The following is a 20,399-nucleotide window of genomic DNA, read 5'->3' on the forward strand; positions in this document are numbered from 1 at the left end:
TTTTGAAATAAAAATCTATCCTAATTATCGATACGGTTATAATTTTATATAAAATCTATGATTTTATTAAAAGAAACCTAATTATCACTTCGATACATGTCAGTTCGATCTATTTCGATTTTTAAAAATCCATTGACGCCCTATCCTTGAAGCCAAACGCTCATTAACATAGGCAACGTCAATAATAAACTTTGATTGACAATTAAGCGACCTTCTCGAATGGCCTACTAATCGTAGAATTGTCTATGTTGGAATAGTTATTGCACAACAATTTTACATTGGATGGAAGTTGGACTAATTATACATTGCAGAAAAACTTTTGAGCAAAATTTCTCTTACAAACGCTCCCAAATCTTGAATTTCGGCAAATACTCTTTGAAATCATACCCCAAAATCAAGTCTGTAACAAATTTAGCCATCTTGGTAAGCAAAATTAGTTTAGCCATCTAAGTTACTTTTATGCAATACACTTAGCGATTGAGAAAAAATTACCCGTCCACTTTCAATGTTTACGTGCATCAAATCAAATAATTTAACTCTAACAACTGCACAAACCAAAGTTAGAATACAAATTTATTCATAGCTAACTCATAAAAATTTATATGCAATATACACAAGTCTTTGCATTTATTTGTTTGACGCAAACATTACGTACAAATGAATATTTTTCGTTTACCCGTCAAAATCCACTAGTTCTTTAATATTTTTAACAGCCATGATGTGAAAATGACTCAAAGTTGAGTTTTCAAACTCTTGAACAGCAATCGTGCATGTGCCTATTATATAAACCCTTAAACTATTGTAATTTTCTTTTGATGTCCGACACATTTATCTATATTTAGTCTTATTTTAATGCCCTTCACTAGTCTTATAAACTTTATTTGTCAAAATGTTACAACTATAAGAATCTACCATTTTTCATTAGCTCAATATATATAAACAGAAGTTTTCTCGTCTTCCTTTGCTTCTTCCTAAAGAATCAAGCAAAATTACTTTTTTCCTATTTTGCATATATAATATGGATGTTAGTTTGATACATGGCACTAAGAGTACTTTGAAGGCTCACAAAGTTCTTTCATTGAAGAAGCTTCACCACTTTCCATCGAAGAAACTGCATAATCAAAGTGCAAAAGGTGAATATCTTTTTTTACCATTTTCAAATTATTGTGCTTAGGCGAAATTATAATATATCCTTTTTAGTTTACGATCTCCGGCTGATATTCAGATGCAAATACAGAATTTAGAGATAGTGAGTTAAAAATGAGTATGATTTGATAATATGAGCATTTTAAGAAATGTATTTCGTATATTTATACATAGTTCAACCTGAAGCAACGTGTTTTGTTAAACTCATAGATCACGGGTTCTAGCCGTGAAATATGATTGCATTAGAATAGGTTGTCTACATCACATCTCCTTGGAGTACAGCCTTTCCCCGGATCCTGCGTAAACACAAGATACTGCATCATATCGGGCTGCCCTTTGCCTTAGTTAAACCCATAGAACTGGCCCTACATCAGTATCTTGTGCTATTAGTCTTAGAATTCTTGTTTTTGTTCTCTACAGAAGCAGTATTTCAGTAAAAACTAAGAAGCCACATTCTTATGCAAACTGAAAGTTCGTTGTCTCTTAATCCAATATTCCAATCAGTCAAGATAGCAACATTAACATGGATCCGTTCCTGTATGTAAGAATCAAATTTCCCAATAATCCTTACACCATATATTCCAGATGAAATCCAGGATGTTTATATTTTCGAACGTGTTCATTTTTTCACTTTATCTATATATGTTTGAAACAATTAGTATTCTTAAACAACTCAAAAAACATATTGTATTCCTAATATAATTAAGCTCTAGTCCAAGATTAGTGATCAGCTTTATATGTTTCCCTTCTCAACCACAAATTTCATGTTCAGAATGCGGATCCAGGATTTGAAATTTATGGTACAATCACGCGCATCATGAATATTGATTGGACTGGTAAGATTCGCGCATACAAAACAACATATGTGCTAGCTTGTCTTTCTTGGCCTTTTCATTTCCAGTATAAAAGCAGAACATCAAGCCATGGCTCACATAGTTGCCAATCCTCTTCGAATTCAAAAATTGTAACAAGTTTTACATGTTTTTTTTATTTTTTTTACTAAGCCTCTGTTATTTAGTGGATACACAATTTGTTAATCTGAATTGTTTTTATCATAATCTTGATTGTTAAAGATTATTGAACCTTGTTACTCTTTAAAAGTATTGTCCCTATTATCAATACTCATTCTTTAGCTTGTGTTAAATCAACTATCTTTGCTGAAAAAATAAAACTATTGGGAGAAGGTAAAGACAAAATGAAGCCAACCATGGAACAAAACTGCTGCTATATTAACAAATAAAGTTTGGATTTCCAATGAATATTACAACAACATACACCTAGTATTCAAAAGTTGAAAAGAAAAGACTTTCTCAAGTAGTAACCTATACATACTAATTTTGTAACCAATGCTTCCTCAAAGTTCTTCAGTCGATTAAACTCACTTATCTTCTCTGGAAATTGAACGCCTTGATGGCAAAGGCAAATGTAAAGGCAAACATAAAGACATATGCAGTGAGCACAGCTGCAACAACTCCAAGAAAATCATGCTTAAAGCCAAAGTAACGTCTCAAGAATTGTTCCACAGTTTCATTATCAGATAGTTTCGTTTGGATGTCTCCGAATTGTGATGCAACCAAACCATACAAGGTCCATGCAACAGGGTTAGCCCAGTAGTACCATCTCCACCATACAGGCATACGCTGTAGTAAACAAAACAAAAAATGTCATTTTTTCGAGCTAGAGATCCATTTTGCATTTGTATCTTATAACTAGGCTATAAGAGTTTGAGGATCTTACAGGTCGTGGAATGATGAATCCCGAGAAGAGATTCCATACACCATAGAAGAAGGCAGCAACAATTGAAGCCACGTTTTGATTTGGTGTGACAGCCACACCCATCATACCGTAGAATGTAAAGTACAAAAGGGTGAAAAACATGATGAACAAGTACCAAAAGAACTTGCCAACATCCCATTCGAATCCAATCATAGCATAGACGATGATACCATAAAACACAGATTGTACAAATATGTAAGGGATTTCAATGGAAACCTGCAAATATAGGAAGTTTTCATGAATACTAGGAACTGAATTCAAATCTGAAGTTGGTATATTTACCAGAAAATAGAACTTGTTTATTCACCTGTCCAAAGGCATAGGGGATGGCAGAGTACATTCCAGCAGCTCTTTCTCTGTAAAATACTGTACGCTCAATGGCTACAACTGGTTGCACTGATGATGCATTTTGTACACCAAGGAAGAGAACAGCAGCATACATTGATCCCATGGCGTTTAAAAGATCTTGGCTCTTGCTCCTACAGCAAATAAATTCCAGTTTAGTATTAAGGATTTTAAGTAGTAATCTACTTTCTATAATTGTTTAGTTTTCATGATTCTGTGCTTACACTTTAGTACCAAGATCCCAGAACATTGTCCCGAAGATTAGTGCTATGAATGTCGTGAAGATGAATCTGACTGCGGTGTAAGCTGGATTACGCCAGTATGACCAGTGTTGCTTCCATAGGCAAGCCACACATTGCGTCCAGAATGATTGTGAGTATTGAGTTTCAAAATGCAAGTCCTTTGAACCAGGGCGAGGGACGCCTAATTCACTAATCAATGCTTTGTTCCTCCTGTACAGGTCTGAGTTCTTGTATACCTCGGTGAAATCAATGCCTAACATCATTTCTTGAGCTGAGGCTGTGACTTCTAACATCCAAGTTGCTGGGTTGTAACCCTCCTTGATTTTTGCTACCCCAGGATTTGACTGTATTCAAGGTAAAACTAAGGTCAGTGTTCGATCATATACACTATGGAAAAGGAAAAGTCATTTTCTCTTTAGTACAACCTACCTCGAAGTATTTGATCAAATGGCAAGAATGGCGACCCAATGGACCAACGTATATCTCTTGTCCTCCTCGTTTCATTAGAAATAGCTGCAAAGCCACTTAAGAGTTTAGTACTTAATGTTATTAAAAGATAAAATATAAAGACTAGCTGGTTGTGCTTAAAAGATAAAAAATCCACCTCATCAAAGGCTTCAAAAATGTCGATACTAGGCTGATGAATAGTACAGACAACGGTTCTTCCAGTATCAACAGTGTTCCTAACCGTTCTCATAACAATTGCAGCAGCTCTTGCGTCCAGCCCTGAAGTTGGTTCATCCATAAAAATGATAGAGGGGTTTGCTACCAATTCAACCGCGATGGTCAACCTTTTGCGTTGCTCAGTTGAGAGACCGTTGACTCCTGGCAACCCGACTAAGGCTGATCTCAAGGGTCCAAGCTCAACAAGTTCCATAACTTCATCAACAAACATCTGCAAAAAGATGATCAAAGAAAATGTTACGAAAACTGCTACTTTCTCAAATGGTTTGAAGGATGAGAGAATTTCAGAGGAACTGACCTTTCTAGTTTTTTCATCAACATCTTGGGGTAAACGAAGCCATGCTGAGTAAACCAAGGACTCGTAAACTGTAACATAAGGTGAATGGATGTCGTTCTGCTCACAGTATCCAGAAATACGAGCAAAGGTTTCTTGCTTCTTGGGATAGCCAGAAATCTTGATTTCGCCGTCAATGTATCCTCCTGTTTTTCGTCCAGCCAAAACATCCATTAATGTTGTTTTACCAGCACCACTAACACCCATCAACGCGGTGAGAACACCTGGTCTGAAAGCTCCACTCACACCCTTTAGAAGTACCAATCTATCTTCACCAGCACCTTGTTCTTTCATTTCCTGCGAGTAGTCACAAGTTTTAGTTAAATATATTAATCTAAAGGCAGGGGTGTTGACATAGGAGTGAATTTTTCATTTAGTAACAAGTCACCTGAGGCATGTCAACGGAGTATACAACATCATCGAAGGTGATAGAATGAGGTTCAAATGGAAGAACCATTCCCTTCTTATTATTATTTTCTCACTGATAGAATCTCCTCCATCTGTGCTAGTTATCTGGGATGAAACTTCACCATTTTCAGCATTCTCACCATCTTCTGGTAGCACCGCTTGTGGCTTATCAAATGCTGCCGAGATATTTATAGTATGTTAGTAATTTACTCTTTGATTCTCTTGGCTGAAACATGAAATGGAAAATACTCGGAGGGAAACTCACGGTTGAGATAAGCGAGTGCAAGACTGTAGCAGAAGTTAAACACAACTGTAAATCCGACAAGTGCCCCAACACCAATCCAGTACCAGTATGCCTCGGGAAAGAACCCTCGAGACTTCACAACTGTAGATCCAAGGGTCTCGTTTCCACCTGGCACAATCTGTTTTATGAGAGCGAAAGTTAGCATTCACAGACGGAAAGGATAAACGATTGAAGGTGGAATTAGGTATAGAGCCTTACATGATTCCATTTTTTCCCATCAAATTCGTTCACAAGAATTGAATTCACTGAATACATCATCGGCGAAATCCAGTAACCCCAAATCCACCAGCTTTTCACATCATCTGCAGCATTAGGCAATAGAAACATGAACATCAGTAGGTTTGATTTAACAAGAAAAGAGTTCCTGCAAACAACTAATTAAATCACAAAATATACCTCGTGAAAGGACAAAACCGCCCAATGCAAATTGTAAAAGAAGAGCAAATGATCCAAATGTGCTTGCAACTCCCATGGTCCTTCCTACTGCCCCAATGAATCTAAACATTCCTGATGCCATCTGGTTTACAACTATGAGCAGCAAGAATTGTTTCAAAAATCTGCACACAAAAAAAATGGCGATTAACAATCATGGGGTAAAAAAATTAAGTACTTGTTAAGATAGCTTCGTCATTGTTTTATGTAGCCTATTCTCCCCATATGTACCTTGTAATATTAGGATCAAATCCAATGACGTAGTATGTTAAGATCACCCAAAGACCGACTTCAACAAGTGTTACAGGGATTTTTAGGATCCATGAGGGAATTGCATAAGCCCATGAAGGGAAAAAGAGAAGGTCTCTTTGCTTGTAAAAGACGGGAAGCTTGAAAATTGTCATGGCAAGCTCAGACATCCCGTTGAACATAATCATAATCACCACGAAAAAGAGAGCACCAGCATATATTCCTCCATCATCTGTAGTATCTCGTGGCATCTCAGTACGGAAGAAGAGTGTCATTGTTATAAGAGCCATTATCGTAAGCTGACAAGACAGAGGCAAATACAAAGCAAACATTAGAACGTTCATGCACATCGATATGACAAGATGAAGGACATAAATCAGAATTTCAAATAAACCAACCTGAGAGAACTTGAACATGTAAACAAACGAGTTCCTCTTCATTAGTAGAAGTTCTCTTTCAGTGCAAACCTTCAACAGCTCTTTCTTTCCTATGCCATACTTCTCATTAGTCAAAGCAGCAGGGTGACATTTGGTCTTGTCAAATGGAGTAGCAAGCTCGTCGCCTAGTTTCCTTCCAACATGAAAAGACTGATATGCCTCAGCAAATTCTTTCGATGTAATAAACCTATAAGGCTCATTCCTCTTTGACCAATATTGCTGTTGATCCTTCTTTGATGTCACCTGCAAAATATTTCAAACTTTCAACATCAGAAACCGATTTTTCATCAATGCTTCTAAACTTTACATTCTTTGTTTCTCTGTAAAACATACTTCTTGCAAGAAGTCGGCCACGCCTTTTCTCTGGGGGCATTTGAATCCCATGGATTCAAAGAACTCGAGCACATCATCACGCGGACCCTGATAAACAATATACCCATCGGATAACAGAATAATATCATCGAACAGGTTGTAGGTCTCGGGGGCAGGCTGCAACAGAGAAATAACAGCAGTTCCCTTCAAGATTTGAACAGATTGCCTTAAGGAATTCACAATGGAGTATGTTGTGGAACTGTCCAATCCAGTTGATATTTCATCCATGAAAAGTGCTTTAGATGGTCCAACAAGCATTTCACCGGTCGTCACACGCTTCTTTTGTCCACCTGAAATACCCCTTATCATATCATCTCCCACCATAGTATCAGCACAAATATCCAGTCCCAAAATCTGCAGTAGCATATATTCATTGTTATAATTCAATCTTTGTTATTTATAATTCACATGTAAAACATGATTGGATATTGTAAGTGTTACCTTAAGAACATAATCTGTAACAACATTGGCTTCTTGTCCTTCTGTTGCTGCAGCCTAAATTCCACAAAACAATACAACGTATGATTACTTTTAACAAAATGAAGGATCATTTTCATAAAATGATTGACAAGTTTTCTAATTAGATGCATCTTCTATTTCCAAAGGTTATTGATTAAATTATTAATATCCTGAGGCTTGGAGCCAAAAAGGAAATAATTAATTTAGGAAAAATGACGTTGTATAGCTGCTCTCAAAATAATAGCCGAAAAAAATATATATATCTTTTTTGTATATTTATACATTCTGTATGTTATATACAAAAATTATACTCCCTCTGTTCCAGTTTATGTGAACCTATTTCCTTTTTGATCCGTTCCAAAAAGAATGAACCCTTTCTAAATTTGGTAACAATTTAGCTTAAAGTTACAACTCTACCATTAATGAGAAGGGTTTATAACCACACAAATACTCTGGGCCCCATTTGGACTTGTTTAGGACCACAAATTCCAAGTCTTCATTTTTTTCTTAAACTCCGTGCCCAGTCAAACAGATTCACATAAATTGGAACGGAGGGAGATAAATTTTATACGCTTTCTCGGCTACCGAATGTAAATAGTTTCTAGCACGGGCTAAACACAAAAAAAGCCCCATAATTTTTATACTAATATACACTAAGAAAAACAGCAGCCCAGTACACAAGCATCCCGCATTCAATGTAGACAGTCTACCCTAATATACACTTACAATGTTTTAAAGAAAACTTGACTATGAAATGGCAAATTGTTTGCATAATGTCAAAAACTTTTTCATTTTTGTGCATGCGTGTGTTTTTTTTTACTTTTTTTTCCTTGTTGCTGCAATTTCAACATTTGAAGTAATCTAAAGTCAATATTGCAGTATGAATAAGAATAAATCACAACCGTCACTTTAAGGTTGCTTTTTGTTTTCTAAAGTCAATATTGCAGTATGTGTGTCTTTCCAATAGCTTTTTGTTTGCTTTTGCAAAATTTCTTTGTCTCCTACCTAGAGGTTGCTTTAGACTAATGGGGTCAAAAGTGTAATATGGTCTTACTTTGTTAGCCACCTTTTTGGACCCAAGGAATACTACTATTTAAATATTACTCCACTAAACAGCTGTTCAATAATTTTGTAATTAAAAAATTCATTTTTATGAACAGAGTACCTGTATACTGGTGTGTCTTTTTCTCTATTATTTATGTGGGGTCTGTTAAGAGATTAATATTTTTCTTTTTGTGGGTTGAAGATATTTCTACTATTAAATCATTTTCACATAGTATAGCTCCAGTCTAACCTTCATATAGATGTCAATATCAGCATCTGGTTTGATATTAGCTGCTTTTTCTCTTCTTGACAATTCAGCTAACATCTCTGCAAAAATTTCCAGGAAAAAACAATTTTAACATTTAATTTAAAATTTCTATTTTAACCAAAAAAAAAAAAAAAAAATTAGTAAAATACTAACCAAAACGAGAGCCAACGCCTTGACATCTTGCAGAGAACTCCAAAGTTTCTCTAACAGTCATTTCTCCAATATGCAAATCATGTTGACTAATATAAGCTGCTGTTCTTTGTGGCACAAATTCATGTAATTCATGTCCATTATATGACACCTTCCCCGTTACCTGATTTTCCAAGAAAATTATAAATATTATTTGTTTATTACGTAGTTATGTTTATGTTTCTGGACATAAACATAAATTAATCGGACCAGTATACTTCCAAAGATAATTTTACCTTTAGAGCAGGATCAAGTTTTCCAGCCAAAGCTAATAACAAAGTTGTTTTCCCAGAACTAGGAGGTCCCAAAAGCAGAGTCATTCTACAGGGCTTGATAATACCACTAATATCCTTAAGAATTGTGAGTTGCCTCTTTCTACTTGAGAGAATATGCAAAGAGTTCAACAATGTCTAGAACCAAAACATAAAAATAAAAAAAATTAATTTTTTTGTTAGATTCAACCTCTTTAATCAAAACAGTAATGAAATGATAATAAATAAAAAGGAATTATCATTTTTTTACCTCAACAAAGTTAGTCATGAAGTTCATAAATGTAGGCAAACTTCTACTTCCCACATATGCATCTGCATCTATATTTAGATGCTCATATCTCACTTCTATTGTTGGCAAATCAATTCCGACCCTGCAAATTAAAAGCAAAAATTCCAAAAAAAATAAACATTAATAACAACTCAAAATTAACCAAAAAAATACCAACTTAGTTATCCAAAAAAGGGATCTAAAATAGGAAAGGAAAATAGACAAAGAAGTTATTTCCCTAGTCTGGAGTTGTGGGAATGAAAAATCCTCTAAAGGGAGCACCAGACACGGAGTTAGGATTTAAAACTTATAGGTTCGAGATTTTAATTGTTATAAGTTATTGGGTTCTAAATTAATAATTTGTATATATTTAATAAATTTTTAAGACAAATACAAGGTTTGAACTAAAATTACTGGATTCAATCATTCCCTATGTATGTGCTAGCTCCACCCCTGGGGAGCAATTTCCTTTTCGCTAGGTCTTATACGGTGCGAATCTGAATTAATCAAAGAATTCAAAAAAAATTATTTACCTGTCAATTCTGTTCTTGAGTTTCAACAAGAACTTCTCATTATCTTCATCAGCAACTTTAACAAGTCTCTCAAGCAAATTCTTCCTTTCTTGAAAACCAAGATCATTAATATCAACTTCAGCAGCAGCACCTTGTGATCCAAATAAAAGACCTTTTCTTAATCTATCAAAAGTTGGAAGTTTTTCAAGTGCAGCCCATTTAAGTGCTTCTTCATCATCTTCATCTCTAGATGAACGTGAGAATATTTCTACACCATTATTTCTCCATATTGAATTACTATTTGCTCTTAAACTCCCTCTCGTACTTCCTCTTAAACTACTCCCTCGCAAATTACTTAAATTTGCTGGCTCCATTTTGTAACCAAAACACTTAAAATCACAACTTAAACCTCAATGCACTAATAATTTTTTTTTTTCACAAACTTGGATTAAAAAGAAATGAACCTCAAATAATCCAAAATGGAATAATGGGTTCTCAAGAAAATTACGAGTTTTTTGTATTTTTTTTTTTTGGTTGAGTTTAGAGAGATGTAGTTCTCTCTCTGTTTCAAAATGGTTAAAATGAACAAAAGAATGAAAGGCAAAGAAAAGAGTTGCTGTTCAAGTCTAAAGGTAGAGAGGGTTTATATAGTCAGCTATTTCAAAATAGGCGGCTGTTAAATTTGATGAAGGTCAACATAAAAAGAAAAAAGAAAAAAGAAAAAGGAAAAATTGTGACTTTAGTCCCTTAGAATTTGATGATTCTGATCTTAGTCCTTGTAACGTTTGGTTAAGCACTTTTAAATAATTGGTATTTGCCTTTTCATCTCGATAACCGTTAATCTTCACAAATTTAGCTAGTAAGTGCAAAACTATTAAATTATTGATGTGTTACGTTAAATTTATAATATTCCTACAAATTTGAGAGTAATGTAGAAATACTGTATTTAAATATGAAATACTTCCTACATAGAACGACCAAAAACACATAGTTAGCTAATTGAGGGTGAAATGAGCTTGGCCAAATGTATCAAGGACTAAAAGTAAAATTTAGTAATGATTGAGAGACCAAAAGTACAATTATGCAAAATAAAATATATGTATTGTATTCATTGAAAATATAAACTACTTTAAAATCCCAAATGCCACTTTCTTTGAATCTTCATAATAACCACACGCTTTAATATACTCCAACTTGCTGCCTAAAAAAATCTACAAAAATAAAGAGGAATAAGGCTAATAAATGATCGTAGGAATGGGAAGAAACAATATGTATGGGGCATGGGGTCACTGATGACCTCATTGACGGTCTCAACTTGTAACTACACAGTATGAAGTTAATTTTGTCGACATTTATTTCCTTTATTCAATTTTTTTTCTACTTCGAATTTCTCATCTTTGATTGCATTTGCCTATCATTCTTGAATCTTGATTCACTTATTTCTATGTTCATACAAATGCATAAAGAATTTACTAAAAGAAGTACTCCCCCGTCGGTGAAAAAAAAAATATTTCATTTGTACTCCTTGCGTCTCATATTATAGAAGTTTAAGATAAGATTGTTTATCTTGTCTCAAATTATTTGTTATTTTGGAAGTTCAAGATAAAATTAATAATCTTTTTTTTTACCTGTAGTAATAATTATCCTTGAAGATTACAAACTCCTCAATTATGAATAACTTTGTTCAAATAGCATTGAAGAAAGATTAAATATTAAGATATGAATAAGGGTAAGTAGTCAAAATTCTATCCTAATTAATTTTTCTTAAGGGACGTGTACAAGAGAATCATGACAGATAATATTAGTGGAGAGAGTACCTTTTTAGTTGTCATGTTTCATTTTTTAGAGTCAATTTGATTTTTTTAAATTAAATTATATTAATTTAATATTTTAAAGATAAAATTTAGATATAAAAATTATACGAGAAGTATCAACTTGCAATTATTCTCATATTAATATGATGAAAAAAATATAAATTCCTTTCACGCCATGCTTGTACTACCTCCGGTTTCAAATATTAGTCGTTTTATCAAACTTAATTTATTTGAAAAACAATTGACGCTTTATTAAAAGAAAAAGTCACTTATAGTATTTCCTGAATCAACCTATAGTATTTCAATTAGTAAAGTATTAATTAAGTAAAGACAGTCCAGAGAAAATAAAGGACAATTTGGATAATACTCTAATGATTTATTTTTTTATAAATAAAGAAACTTTTAACCAAGTATAATTGTACATCACAAAACAAAACAAAACAAAAAAAATAAGATTTGGACAGCAGCACAAACCTGCTAAATCCCAGCAAACTTCTACCTAACATATTCATGTACAACACTATTACATCGGCTCAAAATCTAACTAGGATGGAAATCAAAGTGTTCCATGTCTCTTTGCTTATAGTAATATGGCATATGCGGCATATGCCAGGGTCAATTAGTTGGTTAGTTGAAGTTGTTAATGTAAGTTAAGGGTAGTTTAGTCATTTTACATTTATTAATCTTTTTCTTCTTCTGCTCTTATATATAACGACATAGAAGAGCAATAGAACAGTGGCTTGCTTATTCTCTCAATTTACCAAATCTCTCTCTCTCTCAAAATACTTCTAGAACATTCCTCCATGATGCCCTTGATTGATCCTTGTATTTTAGCATGGTATTAGAGCAGCGTACCAGGATTACATCATGCTAGATATTTGATTTCTTCTTTTACATTTCGATCCCTGATTAATCCAATTGTTGAAGCTCATTAAAATTGAGCAATCTCGGAGACTGATTCGTCAATATCGGAAATGACGGCAATTGATCACAATCATCTGATGTATATTGGAACTTCTGATGCTCCTAGCTCAGTTGTGATACCTTAAAGCTCACATGCTCGAAGAACTACGGGCTATGGAGTAGATCGATGAGAATTGCACTTTTGGGGAAGAAGAAATTAGGTTTTATTACTGGAGTTGCAGTAGGAGTACATATGAAGGAGAACTATTAGAGCAATGGGTGACTTGCAATGCTATTCTTCTCTCATGGATTATGAACAATGTGGAACCAGAACTTCTAAGTGGAGTTGTGTATGTGTCTGATGCATACCTCGTATGGGAAGATCTGCGAGAAAGATTCAATAAGGTAAATTGTGTTAGGATCTTTCAATTATATAGTGAAATTGCCACATTATCTCAAGGAACTAGCACTGTTCCAGCGTATTTTTCGAAATTAAAGGAGTTATGACATGAATATGATGTTTTTGGTTCCATTTCTTAATTGCTATGAGAAATTGAAAGATCATCAGAAAATTTGCATCAATAAAGAGCTATGCAATTCTTGTCTGGTTTGAATGAATCATATGACCAAACTAGAAGGCAAATCTTCATGAAAACAAATGCACCTAGCCTAAATCAATCTTATGCTATGATTATCCAAGATAAAAGTCAACAAAAAATATGAGTGAATATTGTAACTACTGATAAAATAGAGCCATTAGCTATGCAAGCAGGAAGAGGAAGAGGAAGGAGACAGTACCTTCAGTGTGAATTTTGCCATTTAAAAGGACATACTAAGGAGAATTGTTATAAGATCATTGGCTACCCTGATGATTTTGTTCTAAAAAGGAGTTATGGTGAAGGAGTAAGGACTCAAGGTGATTGGCAACAGATTCTTGGCATTGGGAATAAGAATGGTACCAATACTAGTAAACCTGGGTGGAATAATCCTAATGTTGGCAAGCATGGTGGAAATGATGTTGGTAATGGCAAACTAGGTGGTTGGAGAAGAGAACCCATGGCTATGATCAACAGTGCAGATGTAAGTACATCTTCTATGCAGGATATGGGAGATAGTTCATCTGGAGCTGTTGAGCATATGGGATATCATTACTTAACCAATAACCAATACAATCAAATTTTGAGCCTCTTAAATAAGGAATCTGGAGAGCACCAGTCAAATATGGCAGGTACAGGTGAGGTTAAATGTTTGATAAGTAGCTTTACACAGAAATCAGAGGAGAAGAAATGGGTTGTAGATTCAGCTGCTACCCATCATATTGCTTCTGATTAGAATTACTATCAGATATTAAGTGTACAAGAAAAACTGATAAAGATAGGGTGCATCTCCCTACTGGAGAACAGACTAATATTACTCACGTTGGTAGTGCATCCCTATTAAATAAGAGAAAGATTAAAGATGTGCTTTTTGTTCCCAACTTCAAATTTAATTTGCTCTCAGTAGCAAGGCTAACAAAGGAGCTGAAATGTAATGCCAATTTCTTTCCTGATTTTTGTGTGTTTCAGGATCTTTGGAATGATAAGGTGAAGGAGATTGCTAAAGAGAGAGGAGGTTTATATGTTCTTGGAGGACTGGCTAACAGAATAAAGACACTTAATGCTATAAGCAGGGCAAGCAAAAATTCAAGTGAAGTATGGCACAACAGGCTAGGTCACCCACCCTCATCAGTAATGAAATATGTAGTAGGTTTAGGAATGACAATGGGGCGGGTGCGGGGCGGGTTGGAGCTTAACCGGCAAAATTTCAACCCGCCCCGCCCCGCAATTTTTTTTTTCGTTTTTTTACTAAAAAAATACAAGTTTAATATTTCACTTTTTTCAGTTTCTTAAACCCCTCATATGGATCCAAATATTATATTTCTATTTTCAGAGATTATAAATCTGTGCATGCATTTCTAATTCATTACTCTTAGCGCATATATTTACATAAATCTCTGTCTTTTAAAATTTTCCTTTTGAATGTACTTATCATAGAGTTTGCCAAATACTGCGAAAAGGAGTGGACAATAATGTTCTTTGATAATCTGGAGCAATGTGATCAGCAATAACTGAAAAAGAAATTCTTTGATTCTCACATTTTTCATTTCCCACAATTGAGAGATTGAATGAAATAAAGAAATAGAACGAGGGAACATCACTTGAAAATGGAAAGAGAAAAGCTTGAATTGGAGCTTATATACAAAGTCCAAGTTCAGTTCTATGAGGAAACCCGCAAGGAAACCCGCAACCGCCCAGCCCCGTATTAGTTTTTGAAAAAACAGTTTCAACCTGCCCCGCATAAGATCAAATCTACCCCACCCCGCATAAGATTAAACCTGCCCCGCCCCGCACCCACACCGTCCCATTGCCATCCCTAAGTAGGTTTACATAATAAGGAAAATAAGATGTCACACGAAAATATTTAGTATGTCCACTAGCAAAGCAGACTAGATTGAAGTTTCCAATGAGTAATTCCAGAACAAAAGTAGTATTTCATCTTGTACATATGGACCTATGGGGACCCTATAAAATTGCCACATTTGATAAGAAACATTACTTCTTAACAATTATGGATGATTACTCTACATATACATGGGTGCTCTTTTTGCAGTTAAAATCTAAAGCAGTAGTGGCAATAAAACAGTTCATTATCATATTTCAAAATCAGTTTGGTATTGTGATTAAGATGATAAGATCAGATAATGGATCTGAATTCTCTAATGCACAATGTTCAGAGCTGTTAACAGGTCTTGGTATAATTCACTAAAGTAGTTGCCCTTATACTCCACAGCGGAATGGCATATTGGAGAGAAGGCACAGATATATACATGATACTGCCAGGGTCTTGAAGTTTCAGTGAGCAATTCCAATCATATACTGGGGAATATGTGTTAAAACATCAGTATACCTAATTAATAGGTTGCCATCGAGTGTTCTAGGGGAAAAAACTCTATTTGAATTGTTATATCACAAGAAGGCTAATATTGCACACTTGAGAGTTATGGTCTGTTTGTGTTATGCAACAAATTTGGTCAAGATAGACAAGTTTGCAGAAAGAGCCAAAGCAGTTATTCTCATAGGATATTTTGAAACACAAAAGGGTTATGTCCTGTTTGATTTAGACACAAAGCAATTCTTCACAAGTAGAGATGTTATATTCAGAGAATCAGAGTTTTCATTTGCTAAGAAAGATGGAAACAGTTCATTGGATGCACAGGAATATATAGAGGAAGGAATACTGCAATTCTCACTTCTGCACACACAGCCAGGCAGCAACATATATGATAGGAATGTCTCAACCTCAACAGCAGAGGATATGGTTGTGCAAGACAATAGACAGAATGATTTGCAGGACAACAATCTACTAGCCCTACATGAGACAAATATTGATGATATGCATGAAGTTCCTCAAAATGTGGAGGATATGGACATTGTTTATGCAGGTACACAGAGTAATGGACATCATGATGGTGTAGAAGCTCTAAACAGCAAACAGGAAGATGAAGGTGACAAGAACTTAAAACCTGAACGAAAATCCACAAGGTAAATTAAGGGAGTCAATATAGATGAGGGATTATGTCACAACAAAGAAGACAATCGGTTGCACCTATCCCATTTCAAACTACCTGACCTATGATCATACTAGTGCAAGTTATCAATGCTATTTAGCTAATTTCTCTCAACTAACAGAACCACAGACATTAAAGGAAGCACTAAAGGACAACAGGTGGATAGAGGCTATGAAGGAAGAAGTAAAAGCACTGGAAGATAACAACACATGGGAAATAGTGAACATACCAGAAGGTAAGAATACTGTTGGATCCAAATAGGTGTACAAGATCAAGTTCAAGGCAGATGGAGAAGTGGAAAGATTTAAGGCAAGGTTGGTTGCAAAAGAATACAGTCAAAGGGAAGGTTTGGACTATCATGATACTTTCTCACCAGTGGCAGAAATAGTCAATGTGAGATCTGTCATTTCTTTAGCTGCATCAAGAGGTTGGAATTTATTTCAAAATGGATGTTTATAATGCATTCTTGCCAGGAGATCTAAATGAGAACTTGTACATGGAGTTGCCTAAAGGTTTCAGAAGGAAAGGAGAGCAGAAGGTATGCAAATTGCTCAAATCTCTGTATGGACTTAAGCAGGCCTCACGATAGTGGAATATCAAGCTAACTGAAGCTATATTGAGAGAAGCTTTTTAGCAAAGTCATCATAACTACTCATTATCTACATTGAGAAGTCAAGAGGGAATAATGATTATTTTGGTGTATGTGGATGATCTTCTTATCACATGAAGTAGCTCAGTCCTAATCAAGAAAGCTAATGACATACTACATCAAAGTTTTAAGGTGAAGGATCTAGGAGAACTCAAATACTTTCTAGGCATTAAAGTCATGAGATCTAGGAGTGGAGTGTTGTTGAATCAAAGGAAGTATATATTGGAATTAATCTCATAAATAGGGTTAAGTGGAGCTAAACTTGCAAGTACACCATTGGAGGTGAATTCAAAGTTGACATAAATAGAGTATGATCAAGCAAATGGAGTTACAGGAGATCCACCTCTACAAAATGCTAGTGCCTATCAGAGATTGGTGGGAAGGCTTCTGTATATCACCATCACCAGGCCAAACATCAACTATGCAGTACAAGCATTGAGTCAGTTTATGCAATCACCAAAGAGGTCCCTCCGGGATGCTGCTTTAAGGGTTTGTAAAATACTTGAAAAATGCTCCAGGACAAGGAAATTTGATGAAGTCTTATTATGAAAAGACACTTGCTTGCTAGTGTGACTCTAACTGGGCTGCGTGTCTAGATACTAGGAGATTAGTGACCGGTTATGTCATCAAATTTGGAGGTTCAATGATCTCTTGGAAGTCGAAGAAATAATAGACTGTTTCAAGGAGTTCAGCTGAGGCAGCGTACAGAAGTATGGCAGCCAGCATTGCTGAAGTAACCTGGTTACTTGGTTTATTTAAGGAGCTGGGTGTGAGTATAGCCCAACCAATTACATTCTTCAGTGATAGCAAATCAGCTATTCAACTTGCAGCAAATCCTGTCCTTCAGGAGCGAACTAAGCATATAGAGATTGATTGTCATTTTATTCGGGACAAAATCAAGAAAGGAACAGTCAAAGCAGTGCATGTCAACACTAAGGAGTAACAAGCATATTTACTGACTAAGGCTATAGGAACTGCTCAACATGTTCACTTACTTGGCAAGCTTGGAGTGTTCAACGTCTTGCACCCTCCAGCTTGAGGGGGTATATTGTAATATGGCATGTGCCATGCATGTGACAAGGTCAATTAGTTGGTTAGTTGAAGCTGTTAATGTAAGTTAAGGGTAGTTTAGTCATTTTATATTCATTAATCTTCTTCTTCTTCAGTTCTTGTATATAACGATACAGAAGATTCTCTCAATTCACCGACTTTCTCTCTCTCAAAATACTTCTCGAACATTCCTCCATTGAAGCCCTTGATTGATCCTTGTATTTTAGCATTGCTAGTCTACTCTTCATGGCTCCCTGGCAGTAAACTTCTTGTATGAGTTGTCTAATTATGATATGTATAGCAAGTACGTTCTGCTTGTTCTGAAATAATCGCGTGTTTCTCTCTTGCCAGATAAGATACATCTGTTAGTGTCGTAAAAGATCTTTCTAAAGGAGTATGCAAAAATCTTAAATAGGACTGGATTTATTTGACCAATTAACGTTGAGAATTTGAGATTAACTAATTAATAATTGCAGGTTCCATTATAGTCAATAAATTTCAGAATCCTAATGACTAAATAAATACTTATCCATGTGCTCTTCTAATATTTTGTACAAGACTTCTAGAAGATAATCATGCTGTGCACGACAGTTTACTAAGAAACAAAGGATTCCTAAGTCTATATACAAGCCACACCATTAGTATATTAGTATCATAAGGATTATAAAATTCAGTCAATAATTCTACCAAATTTTTTATGCAAAAACATATAATACTACTACTACTATTTTTCGTACCTCGTCCTATTTGAGCTAGTAATTATTTTTCCGAATTAAAAATTCTAGCAGACTAGATCCCAACCCCCTTTTGTTTTTATCTTTAACATCATTATAAATAAAATCAATTACTAAATCAGTTTGGGATGAGTGTATCAGTTTCAAAATGACCTTTCTTCCTCTATTTTTGTTTTTTGTTTTTTGGAAAGTGGATGAAATTTGGGCCTTTCCCTTTCTTGTAAGTTGGAAAAGAAAGATATTAAAATTAAAGAGAAAGCCGGAAAATATAATACTATATAAACCGCATTCTTTTCAATTATATTCAAATTCAAATTATATTTTTGTAAGTTTCAATAGGTCATGATGTTACAAATTATAATTAAAATCCATTTATGACCAAACAGAATAAAAATGGAAGGAATAAGAATTAGTCCTAGTGGTGGATGTATACTTTCATCTTCTTCTAGACTTAGAATTTTGTGTTTTCACGTGTAGTTTACTTTGATTTTCTTGTTTTACTCCATTGATAACCAAACAAAAAAACAAGGAGGGAGGGGGGGAATAGTCCTAGTGGTAGATATATATTTTCCTTTTCCTCCGGTGTAGAATTTTCTTGTTATCTTTGATTTGCCCTATGTCTTAACTTGAATATAGAGATATTGATGTGAAAAGGAAAAAAGTCATAGCTAAAGAGAAGTAAATTTTGCTAATTAATAATGCCATAACTCTCTCCCAAACTCTACAACTACTCACTTATTGAGAAATCTCACCGTATTAAGTGCTCATTAGAATAGTTGCTATACCTAACAGCTGTTCTTAACTTCACCAGACTAGAAAATATGTAGAACAACGATAAGCCAACCTATCGGCTTAGACTAAACTAGAAAATGTTTAATACAATGACAAGCCCATTAAACCAACTTATAAATGACTTATCTATACACTTGGTTAATTTATTTATTTTTCAAAAATAGTCAGGAGTTTGTGGGTCAAAACTTGATCGCAAGCCCTAATAGATCGTCAGAATTTTCGTTCAGATTGTGTCATAACATTGGATCAAATTATTCACAAGTTCTGACGGATCGTCAGAAGTTTTGATGGATGGGAAAAGAACTTTAGTACAAATTGTATCATAACTTTGGAATAAATTATTTGCAAATCTTGAGAAGAAGAAGAGGGAGGTGAAGTTCTGACAATGTATCTCTATTTATAAATCTTTTTAAAATGGGAACAAAAGTTAAATGGGTGAAGACACCAAAAACATACCCTTGACTAGAGACGACGCTGTTTCTAATAGATCCTCGGCTAAAGAAAGTATAACCACCACATTAATGAAAATATAGACAAGAAGGAATAGTACCAAAAAGCCATATAATAGAATAAAAACAACAACACAGTAATGTGATCAACAATGAAAGAAAATAACTGTTAGTAATAAAAAACTACTACCAACAGAAAACAAAACTGTGAGCCAATACTATTGTTATGAACCCTCTAGACTACCTACTCTACAACCATAATCCTCGACCTTCATACCTTCCTATCAAGGGTCATGTCCTCGGTCAGCTGAAGTTGCGTCATGTCTTGCCTAATCACCTCTCCCCAACTCTTCTTTGGCCTACCTCTACCTCTCCGTAGGCCCTCCAATGTCAACCTCTCACACCTACTCACCGGGATGTCTGTGCTTCTCCTCCTCACATGACCAAACTGATAAGGATAAGGATAAGTAGAGCTAAGATTCTTATTTGAATTCAAATTATTGTATATATATCCTAAACCTCTCTTCCTCATCTACAAAACTCCTACTACCAGTGTATTTCTTCAGATATAAATGTACTCATTTACATGACCCAATAATACAAGTTGGAACACCAAATACTCAATGTTTAATGGTATTAGAAGCCGTAAGCTTACACGAG

General features: G+C 34.8%; 2 protein-coding genes across 2 annotated transcripts; one reads left to right on the plus strand and one right to left on the minus strand.

The window, feature by feature from the left end:
* Positions 1–2,375: 2,375 nt before the first annotated feature.
* LOC107799533 (pleiotropic drug resistance protein 1) lies at positions 2,376–10,314 on the minus strand. The gene is given in 21 exon segments (NM_001325670.1): positions 2,376–2,786; positions 2,884–3,138; positions 3,230–3,401; positions 3,492–3,853; positions 3,939–4,022; positions 4,114–4,404; positions 4,492–4,824; positions 4,916–4,998; positions 5,001–5,111; positions 5,201–5,357; positions 5,438–5,541; positions 5,636–5,796; positions 5,903–6,219; positions 6,319–6,600; positions 6,691–7,083; positions 7,171–7,224; positions 8,483–8,559; positions 8,654–8,813; positions 8,926–9,099; positions 9,212–9,332; positions 9,763–10,314. Coding segments are annotated over 21 exon segments (4,302 nt in total). The 5' UTR covers positions 10,116–10,314; the 3' UTR covers positions 2,376–2,528.
* Positions 10,315–15,497: 5,183 nt separating this feature from the next.
* On the plus strand, positions 15,498–17,657 carry LOC142162050 (uncharacterized). The gene is made up of 5 exons (XM_075218351.1): positions 15,498–16,039; positions 16,187–16,223; positions 16,327–16,492; positions 16,539–16,603; positions 17,388–17,657. Exons 1-5 carry the CDS (start codon positions 15,498–15,500, stop codon positions 17,655–17,657), a joined length of 1,080 nt encoding a protein of 359 aa, XP_075074452.1.
* The last annotated feature ends 2,742 nt before the right edge of the window (positions 17,658–20,399 follow it).

Source organism: Nicotiana tabacum, chromosome 7 (assembly GCF_000715075.1).
Source record: "Nicotiana tabacum cultivar K326 chromosome 7, ASM71507v2, whole genome shotgun sequence".
In the NCBI taxonomy this organism is placed as follows: domain Eukaryota; kingdom Viridiplantae; phylum Streptophyta; class Magnoliopsida; order Solanales; family Solanaceae; genus Nicotiana; species Nicotiana tabacum.

Coding starts and splice junctions, on each gene's coding strand:
- LOC142162050 (XM_075218351.1), top strand. CDS start 15,498: ATGGTCTGTTTGTGTTATGCAACAAATTTGGTCAAGATAGACAAGTTT. Junction 16,224..16,326: donor GAAGCACTAAAGGACAACAG/GTGGATAGAGGC, acceptor GGATCCAAATAG/GTGTACAAGATCAAGTTCAA. Junction 16,604..17,387: donor GAAGGAAAGGAGAGCAGAAG/GTATGCAAATTG, acceptor AAGAAATAATAG/ACTGTTTCAAGGAGTTCAGC.